Here is a 20,195-nt window from a genome sequence, read left to right on the forward strand (position 1 = left end):
TGTTTGGAGATAGTGCTAATCTTGATGCAAGATAGGTGTACGGTTTGCATGGAACATACCACATTCTTTGAAATCAATTTGGACGCACCCGATAGAACTCTTAGATCACGTGTGTCATATGGAATCTTGCTTCAATCTGTTTGGAGACTGTGTTAGTTTAGGTGCAAGATAGGTGCATGGTTTGCGCATATGCACCATAGGCTTGGAAACCATTATGGAAGCACCCGATAATACTCCTAGGTGAAGAGGCTCAAGTGGAAGCTCAATTCGATCTGTGTTGGAGATAGTGCTAATCTTGATGCAAGATAGGTGCATGGTTTGCATGGAACATACCATATGCTAAGAAATCCATTTGGACGCACCCCAATAGAACTCCTAGATGACATGTGTCATACGGAATCTCGCTTCGGTCTGTTTGGAGACAGAGTTAGTTTTGGTGCAAGATAGGTACACAGTTTGCGCCTAATGCATCATAGGCTAAGAAACCATTTTGGATGCACCCGATGATACTCCTGGGTAAAGGGTCTCAAGTGGAAGCTCAGTTTGCTTTTGTTTGGAGATAGCGCTAATCTTGTCGCAAGATAGGTGCACGAATTGCATGGAACGTACCATATGCTTCGAAATATATTTGAAAGCACCCAATAGAACTCCTAGATGACGTGTGTCATATAGAATCTCACTTCGGTCTCTTTGGACATAGTGTTAGTTTCGGTGCAAGATAGGTACACGGTTTGTGCCTTATGCACCATAGGCTAAGAAAGTATTTTGGACGCACACGATGGTACTCCTTGGTGAAGAGGCTCAAGTGGAATCTTTGTTCTGTCTTTTTGGAGATAGTTCTTATCTTAATGCAAGATAGGTGCACGCTTTGCGTGGAACATACCATATGCTTAGAAATCAATTTGGACAAACCCGATGGAACTGTAGATCCACCCGATGGAACTACTACATGAAGTGTATCATATGGAATCTCGCTTCAGTCCAGTTGGAGATAGTATCAGTTTCGGTGCAAGATAATTGCATGGTTTGTGCCCAGTGCACCATAGGCTCAGAAAACGTTGTGGAAGTTCCCGATGGTACTCCTAGGTGAAGAGGCTGAAGTGAAAGCTCGGTTCGGTCTGTTTGGAGATAGTGCTAATCTTGATGCAAGATAGGTGTACGGTTTGCATGGAACATACCACATTCTTTGAAATCAATTTGGATGCACCCGATAGAACTCTTAGATCACGTGTGTCATATGGAATCTTGCTTCAATCTGTTTGGAGACTGTGTTAGTTTAGGTGCAAGATAGGTGCATTGTTTGCGCATAATGCTCCATAGGCTCAGAAACCATTATGGAAGCACCCGATAATACTCCTAGGTGAAGAGGCTCAAGTGGAAGGTCAATTTGATCTGTGTTGGAGATAGTGCTTATCTTGATGCAAGATAGGTGCATGGTTTGCATGGAACATACCATATGCTAAGAAATCCATTTGGACGCACCCCAATAGAAATCCTAGATGACATGTGTCATACGGAATCTCGCTTCGGTCTGTTTGGAGACAGAGTTAGTTTTGGTGCAAGATAGGTACACAGTTTGCGCCTAATGCATCATAGGCTAAGAAACCATTTTGGATGCACCCGATGATACTCCTGGGTAAAGGGTCTCAAGTGGAAGCTCAGTTTGCTTTTGTTTGGAGATAGTATTAATCTTGACGCAAGATAGGCGCACGAATTGCATGGAACGTACCATATGCTTCGAAATATATTTGGATGCACCCAATAGAACTTCTAGATGACGTGTGTCATATAGAATCTCACTTGGGTCTCTTTGGAGACAGTGTTAGTTTCGGTGCAAGATAGGTGCACGGTTTGTGCCTAATGCACCATAGGCTAAGAAACTATTTTGGACGCACGCGATGGTACTCCTTGGTGAAGAGGCTCATGTGGAATCTCGGTTCTGTCTGTTTGGAGATAGTTCTAATCTTGATGCAAGATAGGTGCACGGTTTCAATGGAACATACCATATGTTCAGAAACCAATTTGGACACACCCGATGGAACTGTAGATGCACCCAATGGAACTACTAGATGAAGTGTATCATATGGAATCTTGCTTCAGTCCAATTGGAGATAGTATTAGTTTCGGTGCCAGATAGGTGCATGGTTTGTGCCTAGTGCACCATAGGCTCAGAAACCGTTGTGGAAGTTCTTGATGGTACTCCTAGGTGAAGAGGCTCAAGTGAAAGCTCAGTTCGATCTGTTTGGAGATAGTGCTAATCTTGATGCAAGATAGGTGTACGGTTGGCATGAAACATACCATATTCTCGGAAATCAATTTGGACGCACCCGATAGAACTCCTAGATCATGTGTGTCATATGGAATCTTGCTTCAATCTGTTTGGAGACAGTGTTAGTTTAGGTGCAAGATTGGTGCATGGTTTGCGCATAATGCACCATAGGCTCAGAAACCATTATGGAAGCACCCGATAATACTCCTAGGTGAAGAGGCTCAAGTGGAAGGTCGGTTCGATCTGTTTGGAGATAGTGCTAATCTTGATGCAAGATAGGTGCACGGTTTGCATAGAACATACCATATGCTAAGAAATCCATTTGGACGCACCCCAATAGAACTCCAAGATGACATGTGTCATATAGAATCTCGCTTTGGTCTGTTTGGAGACAGAGTTAGTTTTGGTGGAAGATAGGTACACAGTTTGCGTCTAATGCATCATAGGCTCAGAAACCATTTTGGATGCATCCGATGATACTCCTGGATAAAGGGGCTCAAGTGGAAGCTCAGTTGCTTTGTTTGGAGTAGTGCTAATCTTGATGCAAGATAAGTGCACGAATTGCATCGAACATACCATATGCATAGAAATATATTTGGAAGCACCCAATAGAACTCCTAGATGACGTGTGTCATATAGAATCTCACTTCGGTCTCTTTGGAGATAGTGTTAGTTTCGGTGCAAGATAGGTACACGGTTTGTGCCTAATGCACCATAGGCTAAGAAACTATTTGGAGATAGTTCTAATCTTGATGCAAGATAGGTGCACGGTTTGCATGAAACATACCATATGCTCAGAAATCAATTTGGACAAACCCGATGGAACTGTAGATGCACCCGATGGAACTACTAGATGAAGTGTATCATATGGAATCTCGCTTCAGTCCAGTTGGATATAGTATTAGTTTCGGTGCAAGATAGTTGCATGGTTTGTGCCCAGTGCACTCAGAAATCGTTGTGGAAGTTCCCAATGGTACTCCTAGGTTAAGAGGCTCAAGTGGAAGGTCGGTTCGATCTGTTTGGAGATAGTGCTAATCTTGATGAAAGATAGGTGTACGGTTTGCATAGAACATACCATATTATCAAAAATCAATTTGGACGCACCCGATAGAACTCCTAGATCATGTGTGGCATATGGAATCTTGCTTCAATCTGTTTGGAGACAGTGTTGGTTTAGGTGCAAGATTGGTGCATGGTTTGCGCATAATGCACCATAGGCTCAAAACCATTATGGAAGCACCCGATGGTAATCCTAGGTGAAGAGGCTCAAGTGGAAGGTCGGTTCGATCTGTTTGGAGATAGTGCTAATCTTGATGCAAGATAGGTGCATGGTTTGCATGGAACATACCATATGCTAAGAAATCCATTTGGACGCACCCCAATAGAACTCCTAGATGACATGTGTCATATGGAATCTCGCTTCGGTCTATTTGGAGACAGAGTTAGTTTTGGTGCAAGATAGGTACACAGTTTGCGCCTAATGCATCATAGGCTAACAAACCGTTTTGGATGCACCCGATGATACTCCTGGGTAAAGGGGCTCAAGTGGAAGCTCAGTTTGCTTTTGTTTAGAGATAGTGCTAATCTTGATGAGGACATCCCTAGCATTCATTCATCTTCAAATGAAACTCCACTTGATATAAGTGGTCCAATTACAAGAAGTAGAGCTAAACAATTGGAGAAGGAAATTCATTCTCAGGAATGATGGAGGGTATGAACCAGCATGGGATGAAGATGGATTCAAGCCTTTGGACATCTGAACCAAGAAGCCTATCGTGTGCATAAATAAAATGGTGGTTCATTACTTCTGCATGAGAAGGCAACCAGAAGCTAGATGGCTGACCCATGGTACAAATTCCAAGCATCACCACGGACAGAATACAAGGAGTTACGTGGCATTCTACAGATGGATGAAAGCATCTTTAAGTCTATGTTGCAGCCCATCAAACGGTTCATTATTTAGACTTCCCAATAAAGAGTTATGCTCATTTTAGTAACTGCTGCCAGAAGCTGAGAAGACGCGCGAACCAGCCACGAAATCCACTAGTGGATGTGCATGCTGTCATGTATTCAAAGCTGAACGCCCCTATCTATATATATCTCTTGTACTAGACAATGAAAGGACACATCTTGCTTGGTTAAAATTCAGAATACACAAACTCGTGGAGTTTTGTTTATGCGTGAGTCTTGAGAGGCTTGCAAAACTTGTTCTTTCGATTCCTGAGGGAGTTGTAGAACGCCGAACTGCGGTTCATCCAGTTTGTGCCTTCACGTCTATACGGCGTGATTGCGTGGGCTGTTCGTCGGTACGTGGAAGGGTGATTGTCTCGGTAGTTCGTCGCGTGGACAGCCTCGCGGTGCACTGCCTCTTCACCAGGTCACGCAGCGACAAGTTATCAAGTTCGCGAATCCTACGAGAAGATCGGGCCACAACGACTTGTCTCACGCTATCCCTAGGCGTGAGCATATCATCTGGTACCAAAGCCTTCGTTTCCTCGGTAGGATTGTTCTTGATTTTGGTAGGATAGAGTTTAAATACCTACTGTCCACTGAGAGCCAAAAAGAAAACCTACAGCCCAAATTCATATGTGCTACTGATTTTGTAGTTTGCTTTATCGAGTTTTAATCCTTTAATATTTGTCTAGTTGCTGAATTTTTCTTTTCCACATTGTTCTAGTTATTATCTTTGTTCTAATCATCAAATTGCTTGCTGCATGTACCCATCCATCCCACCCTTGATCTGATCATCATTGCTTGCTGCGTATATATAAACAAAAAAAAATACCCACCCATCCCACCCTTGTTTTCTAACCGCCACATATTCCCCACCGCAGTTTCTTGTTTTTGTGCTGCACCATCCATCTTAGTGATCCCCTTTAGTTGAAAGTTGTGCTGCGTTTGACACAGAGGTTAAAAGAAAAGATGTCTATGGGTCAAAAGAAGGACTGAAAACGAGTTTTTGTTCCAAAAAAAAAAGAGAAAAAAAAAGAAAAGCAAGAAAAAAAAAGAAAAACAAAAAGAGAACTGTGTGCAGCACACCAAAAAGGGGTTTGGGCAGCAACAAGTTTTCGGTTGGTGCAAATTGGTGATCATCTATCCACTTACTACATCTCATTCCTTTCTTTGTGCATCCTTTCCTTTATATTCAGCAACTTCTGTTCTTGGATTATTATTTGGTTTTGCATCACTACATTTCTGTGCATTCCACTAACATATTACCCCACCAAGCTCCACTTAAAGCACCGTGAGTTGTTGCACCGTCGTCGCTGTTACAATCACTCTTCCCTACAGATCGCAGCCCCGGTTCTTGCTCTTTTCAGGGAGAGAAAGAACTTGTTTTGTAAGTGGTGAGGGAGTGATTCCACATATATATTGTCTTTTTTTTTCCCTCTACTAACATGGCAGGACGTGGAGATGGTGCCGCTGTTTCGGTGGAGGAATTTCAGGAGTTGCGTACACAAATGAATGATTTGGTGCAGCAGCTCCAAACTCTCCAATTGAACATACCACGTCGAGAACCGCCACCAAATGAGGATGATGATATTGACGAGGAGGATGAGCCACCGCGTCGTCCCGCTGGTCGTGGACGTGGCGGGCGTGGTCATGGTCTTCTTAATTTTGGTCGTGCTCGGCGCATTCCTGTTCGAGGTGGACGATATTATGATGGTGATGATGATATGTTGTCTGACATGGATGATCATCGCCATGGTGGCCATCGTGGTTATCGTGACCGCCACCGTCGCCTTGATGATGATGGTTTAAGCAAAGTGAAAGTGTCTATTCCAAAATTTAATGGAAAAGAAAGTGCTGATGATTATTTTGAGTGGGAGACTAAGGTTGAACAGATCTTTGATTTGTATCCTTATCCTCCTGTCAAGAAAGCAAAGCTTGCTGCAATTGAGTTTTCAGGCTATGCAATCACTTGGTGGAATCAAGTGTGTACTGAACTCCGACGCGCTGGACATGATCGTATTACTTGGGAAGACATGAAGAGGGAAATGCGACGTCGTTTTGTTCCTGCATATTACTCTCGTGATCTACATTTGAAGCTAAAACGTCTTGTGCAAGGTACTCGTACTGTTGATGAATATTTTCAAGAATTGGAAATGTGTTTACTTCGTACAGGGATAACTGAAGATGAGGAATCCACAATGGCTCGATTTCTGGTTGGCCTCAATAAGCCCATTGCTGATAAAGTGGATATGACAAACTACACATGTCTCACTGAGTTGGTACATTTTGCAAAAAGGGCAGAACGACAACTTGCTGGATCTTATAAAGATCGTGCTTCATTTTCAGCTCATAATAGTGCTACTTCATGGCGCCAGTCACAGAAGCACGGGTCAGGGGTGCACACACCTACATCTCGTGCAACTTCTTCCAAACATTTTGATTCCAAAGGCAAAGCTGTAAGCTCTACTCAGTCCAGCTCCTCTGCTACTGCAGCCCCAAGGCATACAAGCAAGATTGAGTGTTTTAAGTGTGGTGGTCATGGGCATAAGCAAGCTGAATGTCCCAATCGTCATACGATTATTGCCCTTGCTGATGGTTCATATGATTCACAAAGTGAAGAGGAGGACGAGTTTCACAATGTCTTTGCAGATCATACTCTTGACACTTGTGAGTATTCAGCTGAGGATGGTACTTTTGAGCTAGGTCTGAATTGTTTAGCTATTCAACCTATTCTAACTTTTGCTCCCAGTGACATGATAGAAGATGTTATTTCTCCATATTCTAATGAGATTACTAGTGCTGATTTTGATGAGTTGCTTGCTGATTTTCCTGATTTGGAGCCTTCTAAAATGAATAGATCATCTCCTTATTTGGTGGTTAGAAGAGTTCTTTCCACTCAGTTTGTTGCTGCTGAACAAGGACAACGTCATAATTTGTTTCAGTCCCGATGCAAAGTGAAAGGTCAAGTGTGTCGTTTCATCATAGATGGTGGGAGCTGCAATAATATTGTTAGTGTCTTGCTTGTTGAGAAGCTTGGCCTACCAACACGCCGCCATCCACACCCTTACCATATGCAGTGGCTGAATAATTCAGGGACAGTGAAGGTCTCATCCATGGTTCGTTTGTCTTTCTCCATTGGTGACTATCATGGTGAGGTTGATTGTGATATTGTACCCATGCAAGCATGCCATTTGCTGTTGGGTCGTCCATGGCAGTTTGATGTGGATTCGGTGCACTTTGGGCGGTCTAACAAGTATACTTTCATCCACAACGACAAGAAGGTGGTTCTTGTTCCATTATCTCCAGAAGAGATCTATGCTTCAGATGTGGCTCGCATGAAAAAAGAAGAATCTGACAAAAGAAAATTGAGTGAGGCTGCCAACACTAGTAAGGGAGAGACTTCTAACCAATCTAGCCACATAAAGCCTCTTTCCACTACAAAACAACACCACCAAAATGAGTGCTTATTTGTGAGCAGGAGTGATTTGAGAGAAGTGAGGAACACCACAGCCCCATTCTTTGTGCTCTTGCACAAGGAGGTCCTACTTTCAACTAACGATTTACCTTCATCGCTGCCTAGTGCTGTTCTTGATCTCTTACAGGACTTGGAAGATGTTTTTCCTGATGAGGTACCAGCTGGCCTTCCTCCACTCCGTGGTATTGAGCATCAAATCGATTTGGTACCTGGAGCTTCTCTTCCCAATCGTCCAGCCTACCGTGCTAATCCTGAAGAAACCAAAGAAATTCAGCGACAGGTAAAAGAGCTTTTGGACAAAGGGTATGTTCGTGAATCTCTATCACCTTGTGCTATTCCAGTACTTTTGGTCCCTAAGAAAGATGGATCTTGGCGCATGTGTGTCGATTGTCGTGCCATTAATGCTATAACTGTACGATATCGCCATCCCATTCCTAGGCTTGATGACATGTTAGATGAACTGAGCGGCTCAACTATTTTCACCAAGATTGATTTACGCAGTGGCTATCACCAAATTCGCATGAAAATTGGTGATGAATGGAAGACAGCATTTACAACTAAATTTGGCTTGTATGAATGGCTTGTGATGCCCTTTGGCTTGACAAATGCTCCTTCAACTTTTATGCGCTTAATGAATCATGTTTTACGAGCTTTCATTGGCAAGTTTGTAGTTGTTTATTTTGATGATATTCTGATCTATAGCAAATCATTTGATGAACATCTTGATCATATCCATCAAGTACTTGCTGTTTTGAGGGAAGAGAAATTGTATGCCAACATTGCTAAGTGCACATTTTGCACAGATCGTGTTGTTTTTCTTGGTTTTGTTGTGACTGCAGATGGCATCCAGGTTGATGAAGAGAAGGTTAAGGCAATAAAGGATTGGCCTACTCCTACAAATGTGAGCCAAATTCGAAGTTTCCATGGTCTTGCAGGTTTCTATCGACGATTTGTTAAAGATTTCAGCACGATCGCTGCACCACTTAACAACTTGACAAAGAAGGATGTTCCATTCAAATGGGGAGATGATCAAGAGCAAGCCTTTGTAGAGTTAAAAAGAAAGCTTTGTGAAGCACCACTGCTGCAGCTACCTAACTTCGGTAAGACTTTTGAGATTGAATGTGATGCAAGTGGTATTGGCATTGGAGGTGTGCTACTTCAAGAAGGTAAACCTATTGCCTACTTTTCTGAAAAGTTAAATGGTCCACATCTGAATTATTCTGTCTATGATAAAGAGCTTTATGCCTTAGTTCGAGTTTTGGAAGTTTGGCAACATTATTTGTTACCTAAAGAATTTGTCATCCATTCTGATCATGAAGCTTTGAAATATTTAAAAAGTCAAGGCAAACTGAATCGTAGACATGCTAAATGGATCGAGTTCATAGAAACATTTCCGTATGTTGTTAAACATAAGCGTGGTAAAGATAACATTGTTGCAGATGCTTTGTCAAGAAGGTGTGGTTTGGTTACACAATTAGATACAAAAGTGCTTGGTTTGGAATCCATTAAAACACTCTATGCAACTGATTCTGATTTTAAAGAACCTTTCTCTCATTGCATTGCTGGAAAAGGCTGGGACAAGTATTATGTACATGATGATTTTTTATTTCGAACTAACAAACTATGCATTCCAGCCTGCTCGATTCGTCAAGTTCTTTTACAGGAAGCACATGCTGGTGGCTTAGCTGGTCATTTTGGCATCAAAAAGACATTGGACATGCTCTCTGATCATTTCTTTTGGCCACATATGCGACGTGATGTTCAACGACATGTCGAGCGCTGCATAATCTGCTTGAAAGCTAAGTCCCGCCTTAATCCCCATGGTCTCTATACTCCATTACCAATCCCAACTGTACCTTGGGAAGATATATCCATGGATTTTATTCTGGGATTACCAAGGTCTCAGAGGGGGAGGGACTCTATCTTCGTTATTGTTGATCGCTTCTCAAAAATGGCACATTTTATTCCATGTCACAAGAGCGATGATGCTTCACACGTTGCTGATTTGTTTTTCAGGGAGATTGTTCGTTTACATGGAGTGCCAAAGACTATTGTTTCAGACCGAGATACAAAATTCCTGAGCTATTTTTGGAAGACATTATGGGCTAAACTTGGCACGAAGTTGTTATTTTCCACCACTTGTCACCCACAAACGGATGGGCAAACTGAAGTTGTCAACCGTACCCTGTCCACCATGCTGCGTGCCGTGCTAAAAAAGAATTTGAAGCAGTGGGAAGAATGTCTTCCACATGTCGAATTTGCTTATAATAGGGCACTACATTCCACAACAAATTTTTGTCCATTTGAAATTGTTTATGGTTTTAAGCCACATACTCCCATGGATCTTTTGCCTTTACCATTACAGGAACAAGTTAACTTGGATGCAGCGAAGAGATCCAACTTTATCAAGAAGCTACATGATGAGACAAGAAGAAATATTGAGAAGAAATCAGCACAATATGCAAAGCAAGCGAACAAAGGTAAGAAGAAGGTTACATTTCAGCACGGTGACCTCGTGTGGTTGCATCTACGCAAGGATCGATTTCCCCAACAACGTAAGAGTAAGTTATCACCTAGAGGTGATGGTCCATTCAAGGTTCTAAAAAAGATAAATGATAATGCATACAAAATTGAGCTGCCACCTGAATATTCCAATGTTAGTCCAACATTCAATGTCAAAGACTTGCTTCCATTTGTTGGTGAGCCTGAGTCGAGGACGACTCCTTCTCAAGAGGGGGAGGCTGATGAGGACATCCCTAGCATTCATTCATCTTCAAATGAAACTCCACTTGATATAAGTGGTCCAATTACAAGAAGTAGAGCTAAACAATTGGAGAAGGAAATTCATTCTCAGGAATGATGGAGGGTATGAACTAGCATGGGATGAAGATGGATTCAAGCCTTTGGACATCTGAACCAAGAAGCCTATCGTGTGCATAAATAAAATGGTGGTTCATTACTTCTGCATGAGAAGGCAACCAGAAGCTAGATGGCTGACCCATGGTACAAATTCCAAGCATCACCACGGACAGAATACAAGGAGTTACGTGGCATTCTACAGATGGATGAAAGCATCTTTAAGTCTATGTTGCAGCCCATCAAACGGTTCATTATTTAGACTTCTCAATAAAGAGTTATGCTCATTTTAGTAACTGCTGCCAGAAGCTGAGAAGACGCGCGAACCAGCCACAAAATCCACTAGTGGATGTGCATGTTGTCATGTATTCAAAGCTGAACGCCCCTATCTATATATATCTCTTGTACTAGACAATGAAAGGACACATCTTGCTTGGTTAAAATTCAGAATACACAAACTCGTGGAGTTTTGTTTATGCGTGAGTCTTGAGAGGCTTGCAAAACTTGTTCTTTCGATTCCTGAGGGAGTTGTAGAACGCCGAACTGCGGTTCATCCCTAGGCGTGAGCATATCAAATCTTGACGCAAGATAGGTGCACGAATTGCATGGAATGTACCATATGCTTCAAAATATATTTGGAAGCACCCAATAGAATTCTTAGATGACGTGTGTCATATAGAATCTCATCTCACTTCGGTCTCTTTGGAGACTGTTAGTTTTTGCGCAAGATAGGTACACGGTTTGTGCCTATTGCACCATAGGCTAAGAAACTATTTTCGACGCACACGATGGTACTCCTTGGTGAAGGGGCTCAAGTGGAATCTTGGTTCTGTTTGTTTGGAGATAGTTCTAATCTTGATGCAAGATAGGTGTACGGTTTGGATGGAACATAACATATTCTCATAAATCAATTTGGACGCACCCGATAGAACTCATAGATCATGTGTGTCATATGGAATCTCGCTTCAATCTATTTGGAGACAGTGTTAGTTTAGGTGCAAGATTGGCGCATGGTTTGCGCATAATGCACCATAGGCTCGGAAACCATTACGGAAGCACCCGATAATACTCCTAGGTGAAGAGGCTCAAGTGGAAGGTCGGTTCAATCTGTTTGGAGATAGTGCTAATCTTAATGCAAGATACGTGCACGGTTTGCATGGAACATACCATATGCTAAGAAATCCATTTGGACGCACCCCAATAGAACTCCTAGATGACACGTGTCATATGGAATCTCGCTTTGGTCTGTTTCGTGACAGAGTTAGTTTTGGTGCAAGATAGGTACACAGTTTGTGCCTAATGCATCATAGGCTAAGGAAACATTTTGGATGCGCCCGATGATACTCCTGGGTAAAGGGGCTCAAGTGGAAGCTCAGTTTGCTTTGTTTGGAGATAGTGCTAATCTTGAAGCAAGATAGGTGCACGAATTGCATGGAACGTACCATATGCTTTGAAATATATTTGGAAGCACCAAATAGAACTCCTAGATGATGTGTGTCATATAGAATCTCACTTCGGTCTCTTTAAAGATAGTGTTAGTTTCGGTGCCAGATAGGTACACGGTTTGTGCCTAATGCACCATAGGCTAAGAAACTATTTTGGACGCACGCGATGGTACTCCTTGGTGAAGAGGCTCAAGTGGAATCTTGGTTTTATCTATTTGGAGATAGTTCTAATCTTGATGCAAGATAGGTGCACGTTTTGCATGGAACATACCATATGCTCAGAAATCAATTTGGACAAACCCGATGGAACTATAGATGCACCCGATTTAACTACTAGATGAAGTGTATCATATGGAATCTCGCTTTGGTCTAGTTGGAGATATTATTAGTTTCGGTGCAAGATAGTTGCATGGTTTGTGCCCAGTGCACTATAGGCTCAGAAATCGTTGTGGAAGTTCCCGATGGTACTCCTTGGTGAAGAGGCTCAAGTGAAAGCTCGGTTCGGTCTGTTTGGAGATAGTGCTAATCTTGATGAAAGATAGGTGTACGGTTTGCATGGAACATACCATATTCTCATAAATCAAATTGGACGCACTCGATAGAACTCCTAGATCATGTGTGTCATATGGAATCTTGCTTCAATCTGTTTGGAGACACTGTTAGTTTAGGTGCAAGATTGGTGCATGGTTTGCGCATAATGCACCATAGGCTCAGAAACCATTATGGAAGCACCCGATGATAATCCTAGGTGAAGAGGCTAAAGTGGAAGGTCGGTTCGATCTGTTTGGTGATAGTGCTAATCTTGATGCAAGATAGGTGCACGGTTTGCATGGAACATACCATATGCTAAGAAATCCATTTGGACGCACCCCAATAGTACTCCTAGATGACATGTGTCATATGGAATCTTGCTTCGGTCTATTTGGAGACATTAGTTTTGGTGCATGATAGGTACACAGTTTGCGCCTAATGCATCATAGGCTAAGAAACCATTTTGGATGCACCCGATGATACTCCTGGGTAAAGGGGCTCAAGTGGAAGCTCAGTTTGCTTTTGTTTGGAGATAGTGGTAATCTTGATGCAAGATAGGTGCACTAATTACGTGGAACAAACCATATGCTTCGAAATATATTTGGAAGCACCCAATAGAAATCCTAGATGACGTGTGTCATATAGAATCTCACTTCGGTCTCTTTGGAGATAGTGTTAGTTTCGGTGCAAGATAGGTACACGGTTTGTGCCTAATGCACCATAGGCTAAGAAACTATTTTGGATGCACATGATGGTACTCCTTGGTGAAGAGGCTCAAGTGGAATCTTGGTTCTATCTATTTAGAGATAGTTCTAATCTTGATGCAAGATAGGTGCACGGTTTGCATGGAACATACCATATGCTCAGAAATCAATTTGGACAAACCCGATGGAACTATAGATGCACCCGATTTAACTACTAGATGAAGTGTATCATATGGAATCTCGCTTCGTTCTAGTTGGAGATATTATTAGTTTCGGTGCAAGATAGTTGCATGGTTTGTGCCCAGTGCACTATAGGCTCAGAAATCGTTGTGGAAGTTCCCGATGGTACTCTTAGGTGAAGAGGCTCAAGTGAAAGCTCGGTTCGGTCTGTTTGGAGATAGTGCTAATCTTCATGAAAGATAGGTGTACGGTTTGCATGGAACGTACCATATTCTCATAAATCAATTTGGACGCACCCGATAGAACTCCTAGATCATGTGTGTCATATGGAATCTTGCTTCAATCTGTTTGGAGACAATGTTAGTTTAGGTGCAAGATTGGTGCATGGTTTGCGCATAATGCACAATAGGCTCAGAAACCATTATGGAAGCACCCGATGATAATCCTAGGTGAAGAGGCTCAAGTGGAAGGTCGGTTTGATCTGTTTGGAGATAGTGCTAATCTTGATGCAAGATAGGTGCACGGTTTGCATGGAACATACCATATGCTAAGAAAATCCATTTGGACGCACCCCAATAAAACTCCTAGATGACATGTGTCATATAGAATCTCACTTTGGTCTGTTTGGAGACAGAGTTAGTTTTGGTGCAAGATAGTTACACAGTTTGCGCCTAATGCATCATAGGCTAAGAAACCATTTTGGATGCACCCGATGATACTCCTAGGTAAAGGGGCTCAAGTGGAAGCTCAGTTTGCTTTGTTTGGAGATAGTGCTAATCTGGATGCAAGATAGGTGCACAAATTGCATGGAACGTACCATATGCTTCGAAATATATTTGGAAGCACCAAATAGAACTCCTAGATGATGTGTGTCATATAGAATCTCACTTCGGTCTCTTTGGAGATAGTGTTAGTTTCGGTGCAAGATAGGTACACAGTTGGTGCCTAATGCACCATAGGCTAAGAAACTATTTTGGACGCACGCGATGGTAGTCCTTGGTGAAGAGGCTCATGTGGAATCTTGGTTCTATCTGTTTGGAGATAGTTCTAATCTTGATGCAAGATAGGTGCACGGTTTGCATGGAACATACCATATGCTCAGAAATAGATTTGGACACACCCGATGGAACTGTAGATGCACCCGATGGAACTACTAGATGAAGTGTATCATATGGAATCTCGCTTCGGTCCAGTTGGAGATAGTATTAGTTTCGGTGCAAAATAGGTGCATGGTTTGTGCCCAGTGCACCATAGGCTCAGAAACCGTTGTGGAAGTTCCCGATGGTACTCCTAGGTGAAGAGGCTCAAGTGAAAGCTTGGTTTGGTCTGTTTGGAGATAGTGCTAATCTTGATGCAAGATTGGTGTACGGTTTGCATGGAACATACCGTATTCTCGGAAATCAATTTGGACGCACCCGATAGAACTCCTAGATCATGTGTGTCATATGGAATCTTGCTTCAATCTGTTTGGAGACAGTGTTAGTTTAGGTGCAAGATTGGTGCATGGTTTGCGCATAATGCACCATAGGCTCGGAAACCATTATGGAAGCACCCGATAATACTCTTAGGTGAAGAGGCTCAAGTGGAAGGTCGTTTCGATCTGTTTGGAGATAGTGCTAATCTTGATGCAAGATAGGTGCACGGTTTGTATGGAACATACCATATGCTAAGAAATCCATTTGGACGCACCCAAATAGAACTCCTAGATGACATGTGTCATATGGAATGTCGCTTTGGTCTGTTTGGAGACAGAGTTAGTTTTGGTGCAAGATAGGTACATAGTTTGCGCCTTATGCATCATAGGCTAAGAAACCATTTTGGATGCACCCGATGATACTCCTGGGTAAAGGGGCTCAAGTGGAAGCTCAGTTTGCTTTGTTTGCAGATAGTGCTAATCTTGATGCAAGATAGGTGCACGAATTGCATCGAACGTACCATATGCTTAGAAATATATTTAGAAGCACCAAATAGAACTCCGAGATGATGTGTGTCGTATAGAATCTAACTTCGGTCTCTTTGGAGATAGTGTTAGTTTCGGTGCAAGATAGGTACACGGTTTGTGCCTAATGCACCATAGGCTAAGAAACTATTTTGGACGCACGCGATGGTACTCCTTGGTGAAGAGGCTCATGTGGAATCTTGGTTCTGTCTGTTTGGAGATAGTTCTAATCTTGATGCAAGATAGGTGCACGGTTTGCATGGAACATACCATATGCTCAGAAATCAATTTGGACACAACCGATGAAAGTGTAGATGCACCCGATGGAACTATTAGATGAAGTGTATCATATGGAATCTCGCTTCGGTCCAGTTGGATTTAGTATTAGTTTCGGTGCAAGATAGTTGCATGGTTTCTGCCCAGTGCACCATAGGCTCAGAAACCGTTGTCGAAGTTCCCGATGGTACTCCTAGGTGAAGAGGCTCAAGTGAAAGCTCTGTTCGGTCTGTTTGAAGATAGTGCTAATCTTGATGCAAGATAGGTGTATGGTTTGCATGGAACATACCATATTCTCGGAAATCAATTCGAACGCACCCGATAGAACTCCTAGATCATGTGTGTCATATGGAATCTTGCTTCAATCTGTTTGGAGACAATGTTAGTTTAGGTGCAAGATTGGTGCATGGTTTGCGCATAATGCACCATAGGCTCGGAAACAATTACGGAAGCACCCGATAATACTCCTAGGTGAAGAGGCTCAAGTGGAAGGTCGGTTCAATCTGTTTGGAGATAGTGCTAATCTTAATGCAAGATACATGCACGGTTTGCATGGAACATACCATATGCTAAGAAATCCATTTGGACGCACCCCAATAGAACTCCTAGATGACATGTGTCATATGGAATCTCGCTTTGGTCTGTTTCGTGACAGAGTTAGTTTTGGTGCAAGATAGGTACACAGTTTGCTCCTAATGCATCATAGGCTAAGAAAACATTTTCGATGCGCCCGATGATACTCCTGGGTAAAGGGGCTCAAGTGGAAGCTCAGTTTGCTTTGTTTGGAGATAGTGCTAATCTTGAAGCAAGATAGGTGCACGAATTGCATGGAACGTGCCATATGCTTTGAAATATATTTGGAAGCACCAAATAGAACTCCTAGATGATGTGTGTCATATAGAATCTCACTTCGGTCTCTTTTGAGATAGTGTTAGTTTCGGTGCAAGATAGGTACACGGTTTGTGCCTAATGCACCATAGGCTAAGAAACTATTTTGGACGCACGCGATGGTACTCCTTGGTGAAGAGGCTCATGTGGAATCTTGGTTCTGTCTGTTTGGAGATAGTTCTAATCTTGATGCAAGATAGGTGCATGGTTTGTAAGGAATATATCATATGCTTAGAAATCAATTTGGACACACCCGATTGAACTGTAGATGCACCCGATGGAACTACTAGATGAAGTGTATCATATGGAATCTCGCTTCGGTCCAGTTGGAGATAGTATTAGTTTCGGTGCAAGATAGTTGCATGGTTTGTGCCCAGTGCACCATAGGCTCAGAAATCGTTGTGGAAGTTCCCGATGGTACTCTTAGGTGAAGAGGCTCAAGTGAAAGCTCGGTTCGCTCTGTTTGGAGATAGTGCTAATCTTGATGCAAGACAGGTGTACGGTTTGCATGGAACGTACCATATTCTCGGAAATCAATTCGAACGCACCCGATAGAACTCCTAGATCATGTGTGTCATATGGAATCTCGCTTCAATCTGTTTGGAGACAGTGTTAGTTTAGGTGCAAGATTGGTGCATGGTTTGCGCATAATGCACCATAGGCTCAGAAACTATTATGGAAGCACCCGATGATAATCCTAGGTGAAGAAGCTCAAGTGGAAGGTCGGTTCAATCTGTTTGGAAATAGTGCTAATCTTGATGCAAGATACATGCACGGTTTGCATGGAACATACCATATGCTAAGAAATCCATTTGGACGCACCCCAATAGAACTCCTAGATGACATGTGTCATATGGAATCTCGCTTTGGTCTGTTTGGAGACAGAGTTTGTTTTGGTGCAAGATAGGTACACAGTTCGCGCCTAATGCATCATAGGCTAAGAAACCATTTTGGATGCACCCGATGATACTCCTGGGTAAAGGGGCTCAAGTGGAAGCTCAGTTTGCTTTGTTTGGAGATAGTGCTAATCTTGATGCAAGATAGGTGCACGAATTACGTGGAACATACCATATGCTTCGAAATATATTTGGAAGCACCCAATAGAAATCCTAGATGACGTGTGTCATATAGAATCTCACTTCGGTCTCTTTGGAGATAGTGTTAGTTTCGGTGCAAGATAGGTACACGGTTTGTTCCTAATGCACCATAGGCTAAGAAACTATTTTGGACGCACACGATGGTACTCCTTGGTGAAGAGGCTCAAGTGGAATCTTGGTTCTATCTATTTGGAGATAGTTCTAATCTTGATGCAAGATAGGTGCACGGTTTGCATGGAACATACCATATGCTCAGAAATCAATTTGGACAAACCCGATGGAACTATAGATGCACCCGATTTAACTACTAGATGAAGTGTATCATATGGAATCTCGCTTTGGTCTAGTTGGAGATATTATTAGTTTCGGTGCAAGATAGTTGCATGGTTTGTGCCCAGTGCACTATAGGCTCAGAAATCGTTGTGGAAGTTCCCGATGGTACTCCTAGGTGAAGAGGCTCAAGTGAAAGCTCGGTTCGGTCTGTTTGGAGATAGTGCTAATCTTGATGAAAGATAGGTGTACGGTTTGCATGGAACATATCATATTCTCATAAATCAATTTGGACGCACTCGATAGAACTCCTAAATCATGTGTGTCATATGGAATCTTGCTTCAATCTGTTTGGAGACAATGTTAGTTTAGGTGCAAGATTGGTGCATGGTTTGCGCATAATGCACCATAGGCTCAGAAACCATTATAGAAGCACCCGATGATAATCCTAGGTGAAGAGGCTAAAGTGGAAGGTCTGTTCGATCTGTTTGGTGATAGTGCTAATCTTGATGCAAGATAGGTGCACGGTTTGCATGGAACATACCATATGCTAAGAAATCCATTTGGACGCACCGCAATAGATCTCCTAGATGACATGTGTCATATGGAATCTCGCTTCGGTCTATTTGGAGACAGAGTTAGTTTTGGTGCAAGATAGGTACACAGTTTGCGCCTAATGCATCATAGGCTAAGAAACCATTTTGGATGCACCCGAATATACTCCTGGGTAAAGGGGCTCAAGTGGAAGCTCAGTTTGCTTTTGTTTGGAGATAGTGGTAATCTTGATACAAGATAGGTGCACGAATTACGTGGAACATACCATATGCTTCGAAATATATTTGGAAGCACCCAATAGAAATCCTAGATGACGTGTGTCATATAGGATCTCGCTTCGGTCTCTTTGGAGATAGTGTTAGTTTTGGTGCAAGATAGGTACACGGTTTGTGCCTAATGCACCATAGGCTAAGAAACTATTTTGGACGCACACGATGGTACTTCCTGGTGAAGAGGCTCAAGTGGAATCTTGGTTCTATCTATTTGGAGATAGTTCTAATCTTGATGCAAGATAGGTGCACGGTTTGCATGGAACATACCATATGCTCAGAAATCAATTTGGACAAACCCAATGGAACTATAGATGCACCTGATTTAACTACTAGATGAAGTGTATCATATGGAATCTCGCTTCAGTCCAGTTGGAGATATTATTAGTTTCGGTGCAAGATAGTTGCATGGTTTGTGCCCAGTGCACTATAGGCTCAGAAATCGTTGTGGAAGTTCCCGATGGTACTCCTTGGTGAAGAGGCTCAAGTAAAAGCTCGGTTCGGTCTGTTTGGAGATAGTGCTAATCTTGATGAAAGATATGTGTACGGTTTGCATGGAACATACCATATTCTCATAAATCAAATTGGACGCACTCGGTAGAACTCCTAGATCATGTGTGTCATATGGAATCTTGCTTCAATCTGTTTGGAGAAAATGTTAGTTTAGGTGCAAGATTGGTGCATGGTTTGCGCATAATGCACCATAGGCTCAGAAACCATTATGGAAGCACCCGATGATACTCCTAGGTGAAGAGGCTCAAGTGGAAGGTCGGTTCGATCTGTTTGGAGATAGTGCTAATCTTGATGCAAGATAGGTGCACGGTTTGCATGGAACATACCATATGCTAGGAAAACCGTTTGGACGCACCCCAATAGAACTCCTAGATGACATGTGTCATATAGAATCTCGCTTTGGTCTCTTTGGAGACAGAGTTAGTTTTGGTGCAAGATAGGTACACAGTTTGCGCCTAATGCATCATAGGCTAAGAAACCATTTTGGATGTGCCCGATGATACTCCTGGGTAAAGGGGCTCAAGTGGAAGCTCAGTTTGCTTTTGTTTGGAGATAGTGCTAATCTTGATGCAAGATAGGTGCACGAATTGCATCGAACGTACCATATGCTTCAAAATATATTTGGAAGCACCCAATAGAACGCCTAGATGACGTGTGTCATATAGAATCTCTCTTCGGTCTCTTTGGAGATAGTGTTAGTTTCGGTGCAAGATAGGTACACGATTTGTGCCTAATGCACCATAGGCTAAGAAACTATTTTGGACGCACGTGTTGGTACTCCTTGGTGAAGATTCTCATGTGGAATCTTGGTTCTATCTGTTTGGAGATAATTCTAATCTTGATGCAAGATAGGAGCACGGTTTGCACGGAACATACCATATGCTCAGAAATCAATTTGGACACACCCGATGGAACTGTAGATGCACCCGATGGAACTACTAGATGAAGTACATCATATGCAATCTCACTTCAGTC

The 20,195-nt window shown here is 42.5% G+C and overlaps 1 protein-coding gene across 1 annotated transcript in view; it reads left to right on the forward strand.

Moving 5' to 3' along the window:
* The window catches only part of LOC110431500, a 55,117-nt gene extending 44,804 nt beyond the window's left edge, over positions 1–10,313 (forward strand). Inside the window, exons 4-6 of the mRNA XM_021450605.1 lie at positions 5,675–9,720; positions 10,063–10,177; positions 10,294–10,313. Of these exons, the coding sequence (XP_021306280.1) occupies positions 5,675–9,720; positions 10,063–10,177; positions 10,294–10,313 (4,181 nt within the window). The remainder of the gene's footprint in view (positions 1–5,674; positions 9,721–10,062; positions 10,178–10,293) is intronic.
* The last annotated feature ends 9,882 nt before the right edge of the window (positions 10,314–20,195 follow it).

The sequence above is a fragment of the Sorghum bicolor genome, unplaced genomic scaffold (genome assembly GCF_000003195.3).
Source record: "Sorghum bicolor cultivar BTx623 unplaced genomic scaffold, Sorghum_bicolor_NCBIv3 super_29, whole genome shotgun sequence".
Lineage (NCBI taxonomy): Eukaryota > Viridiplantae > Streptophyta > Magnoliopsida > Poales > Poaceae > Sorghum > Sorghum bicolor.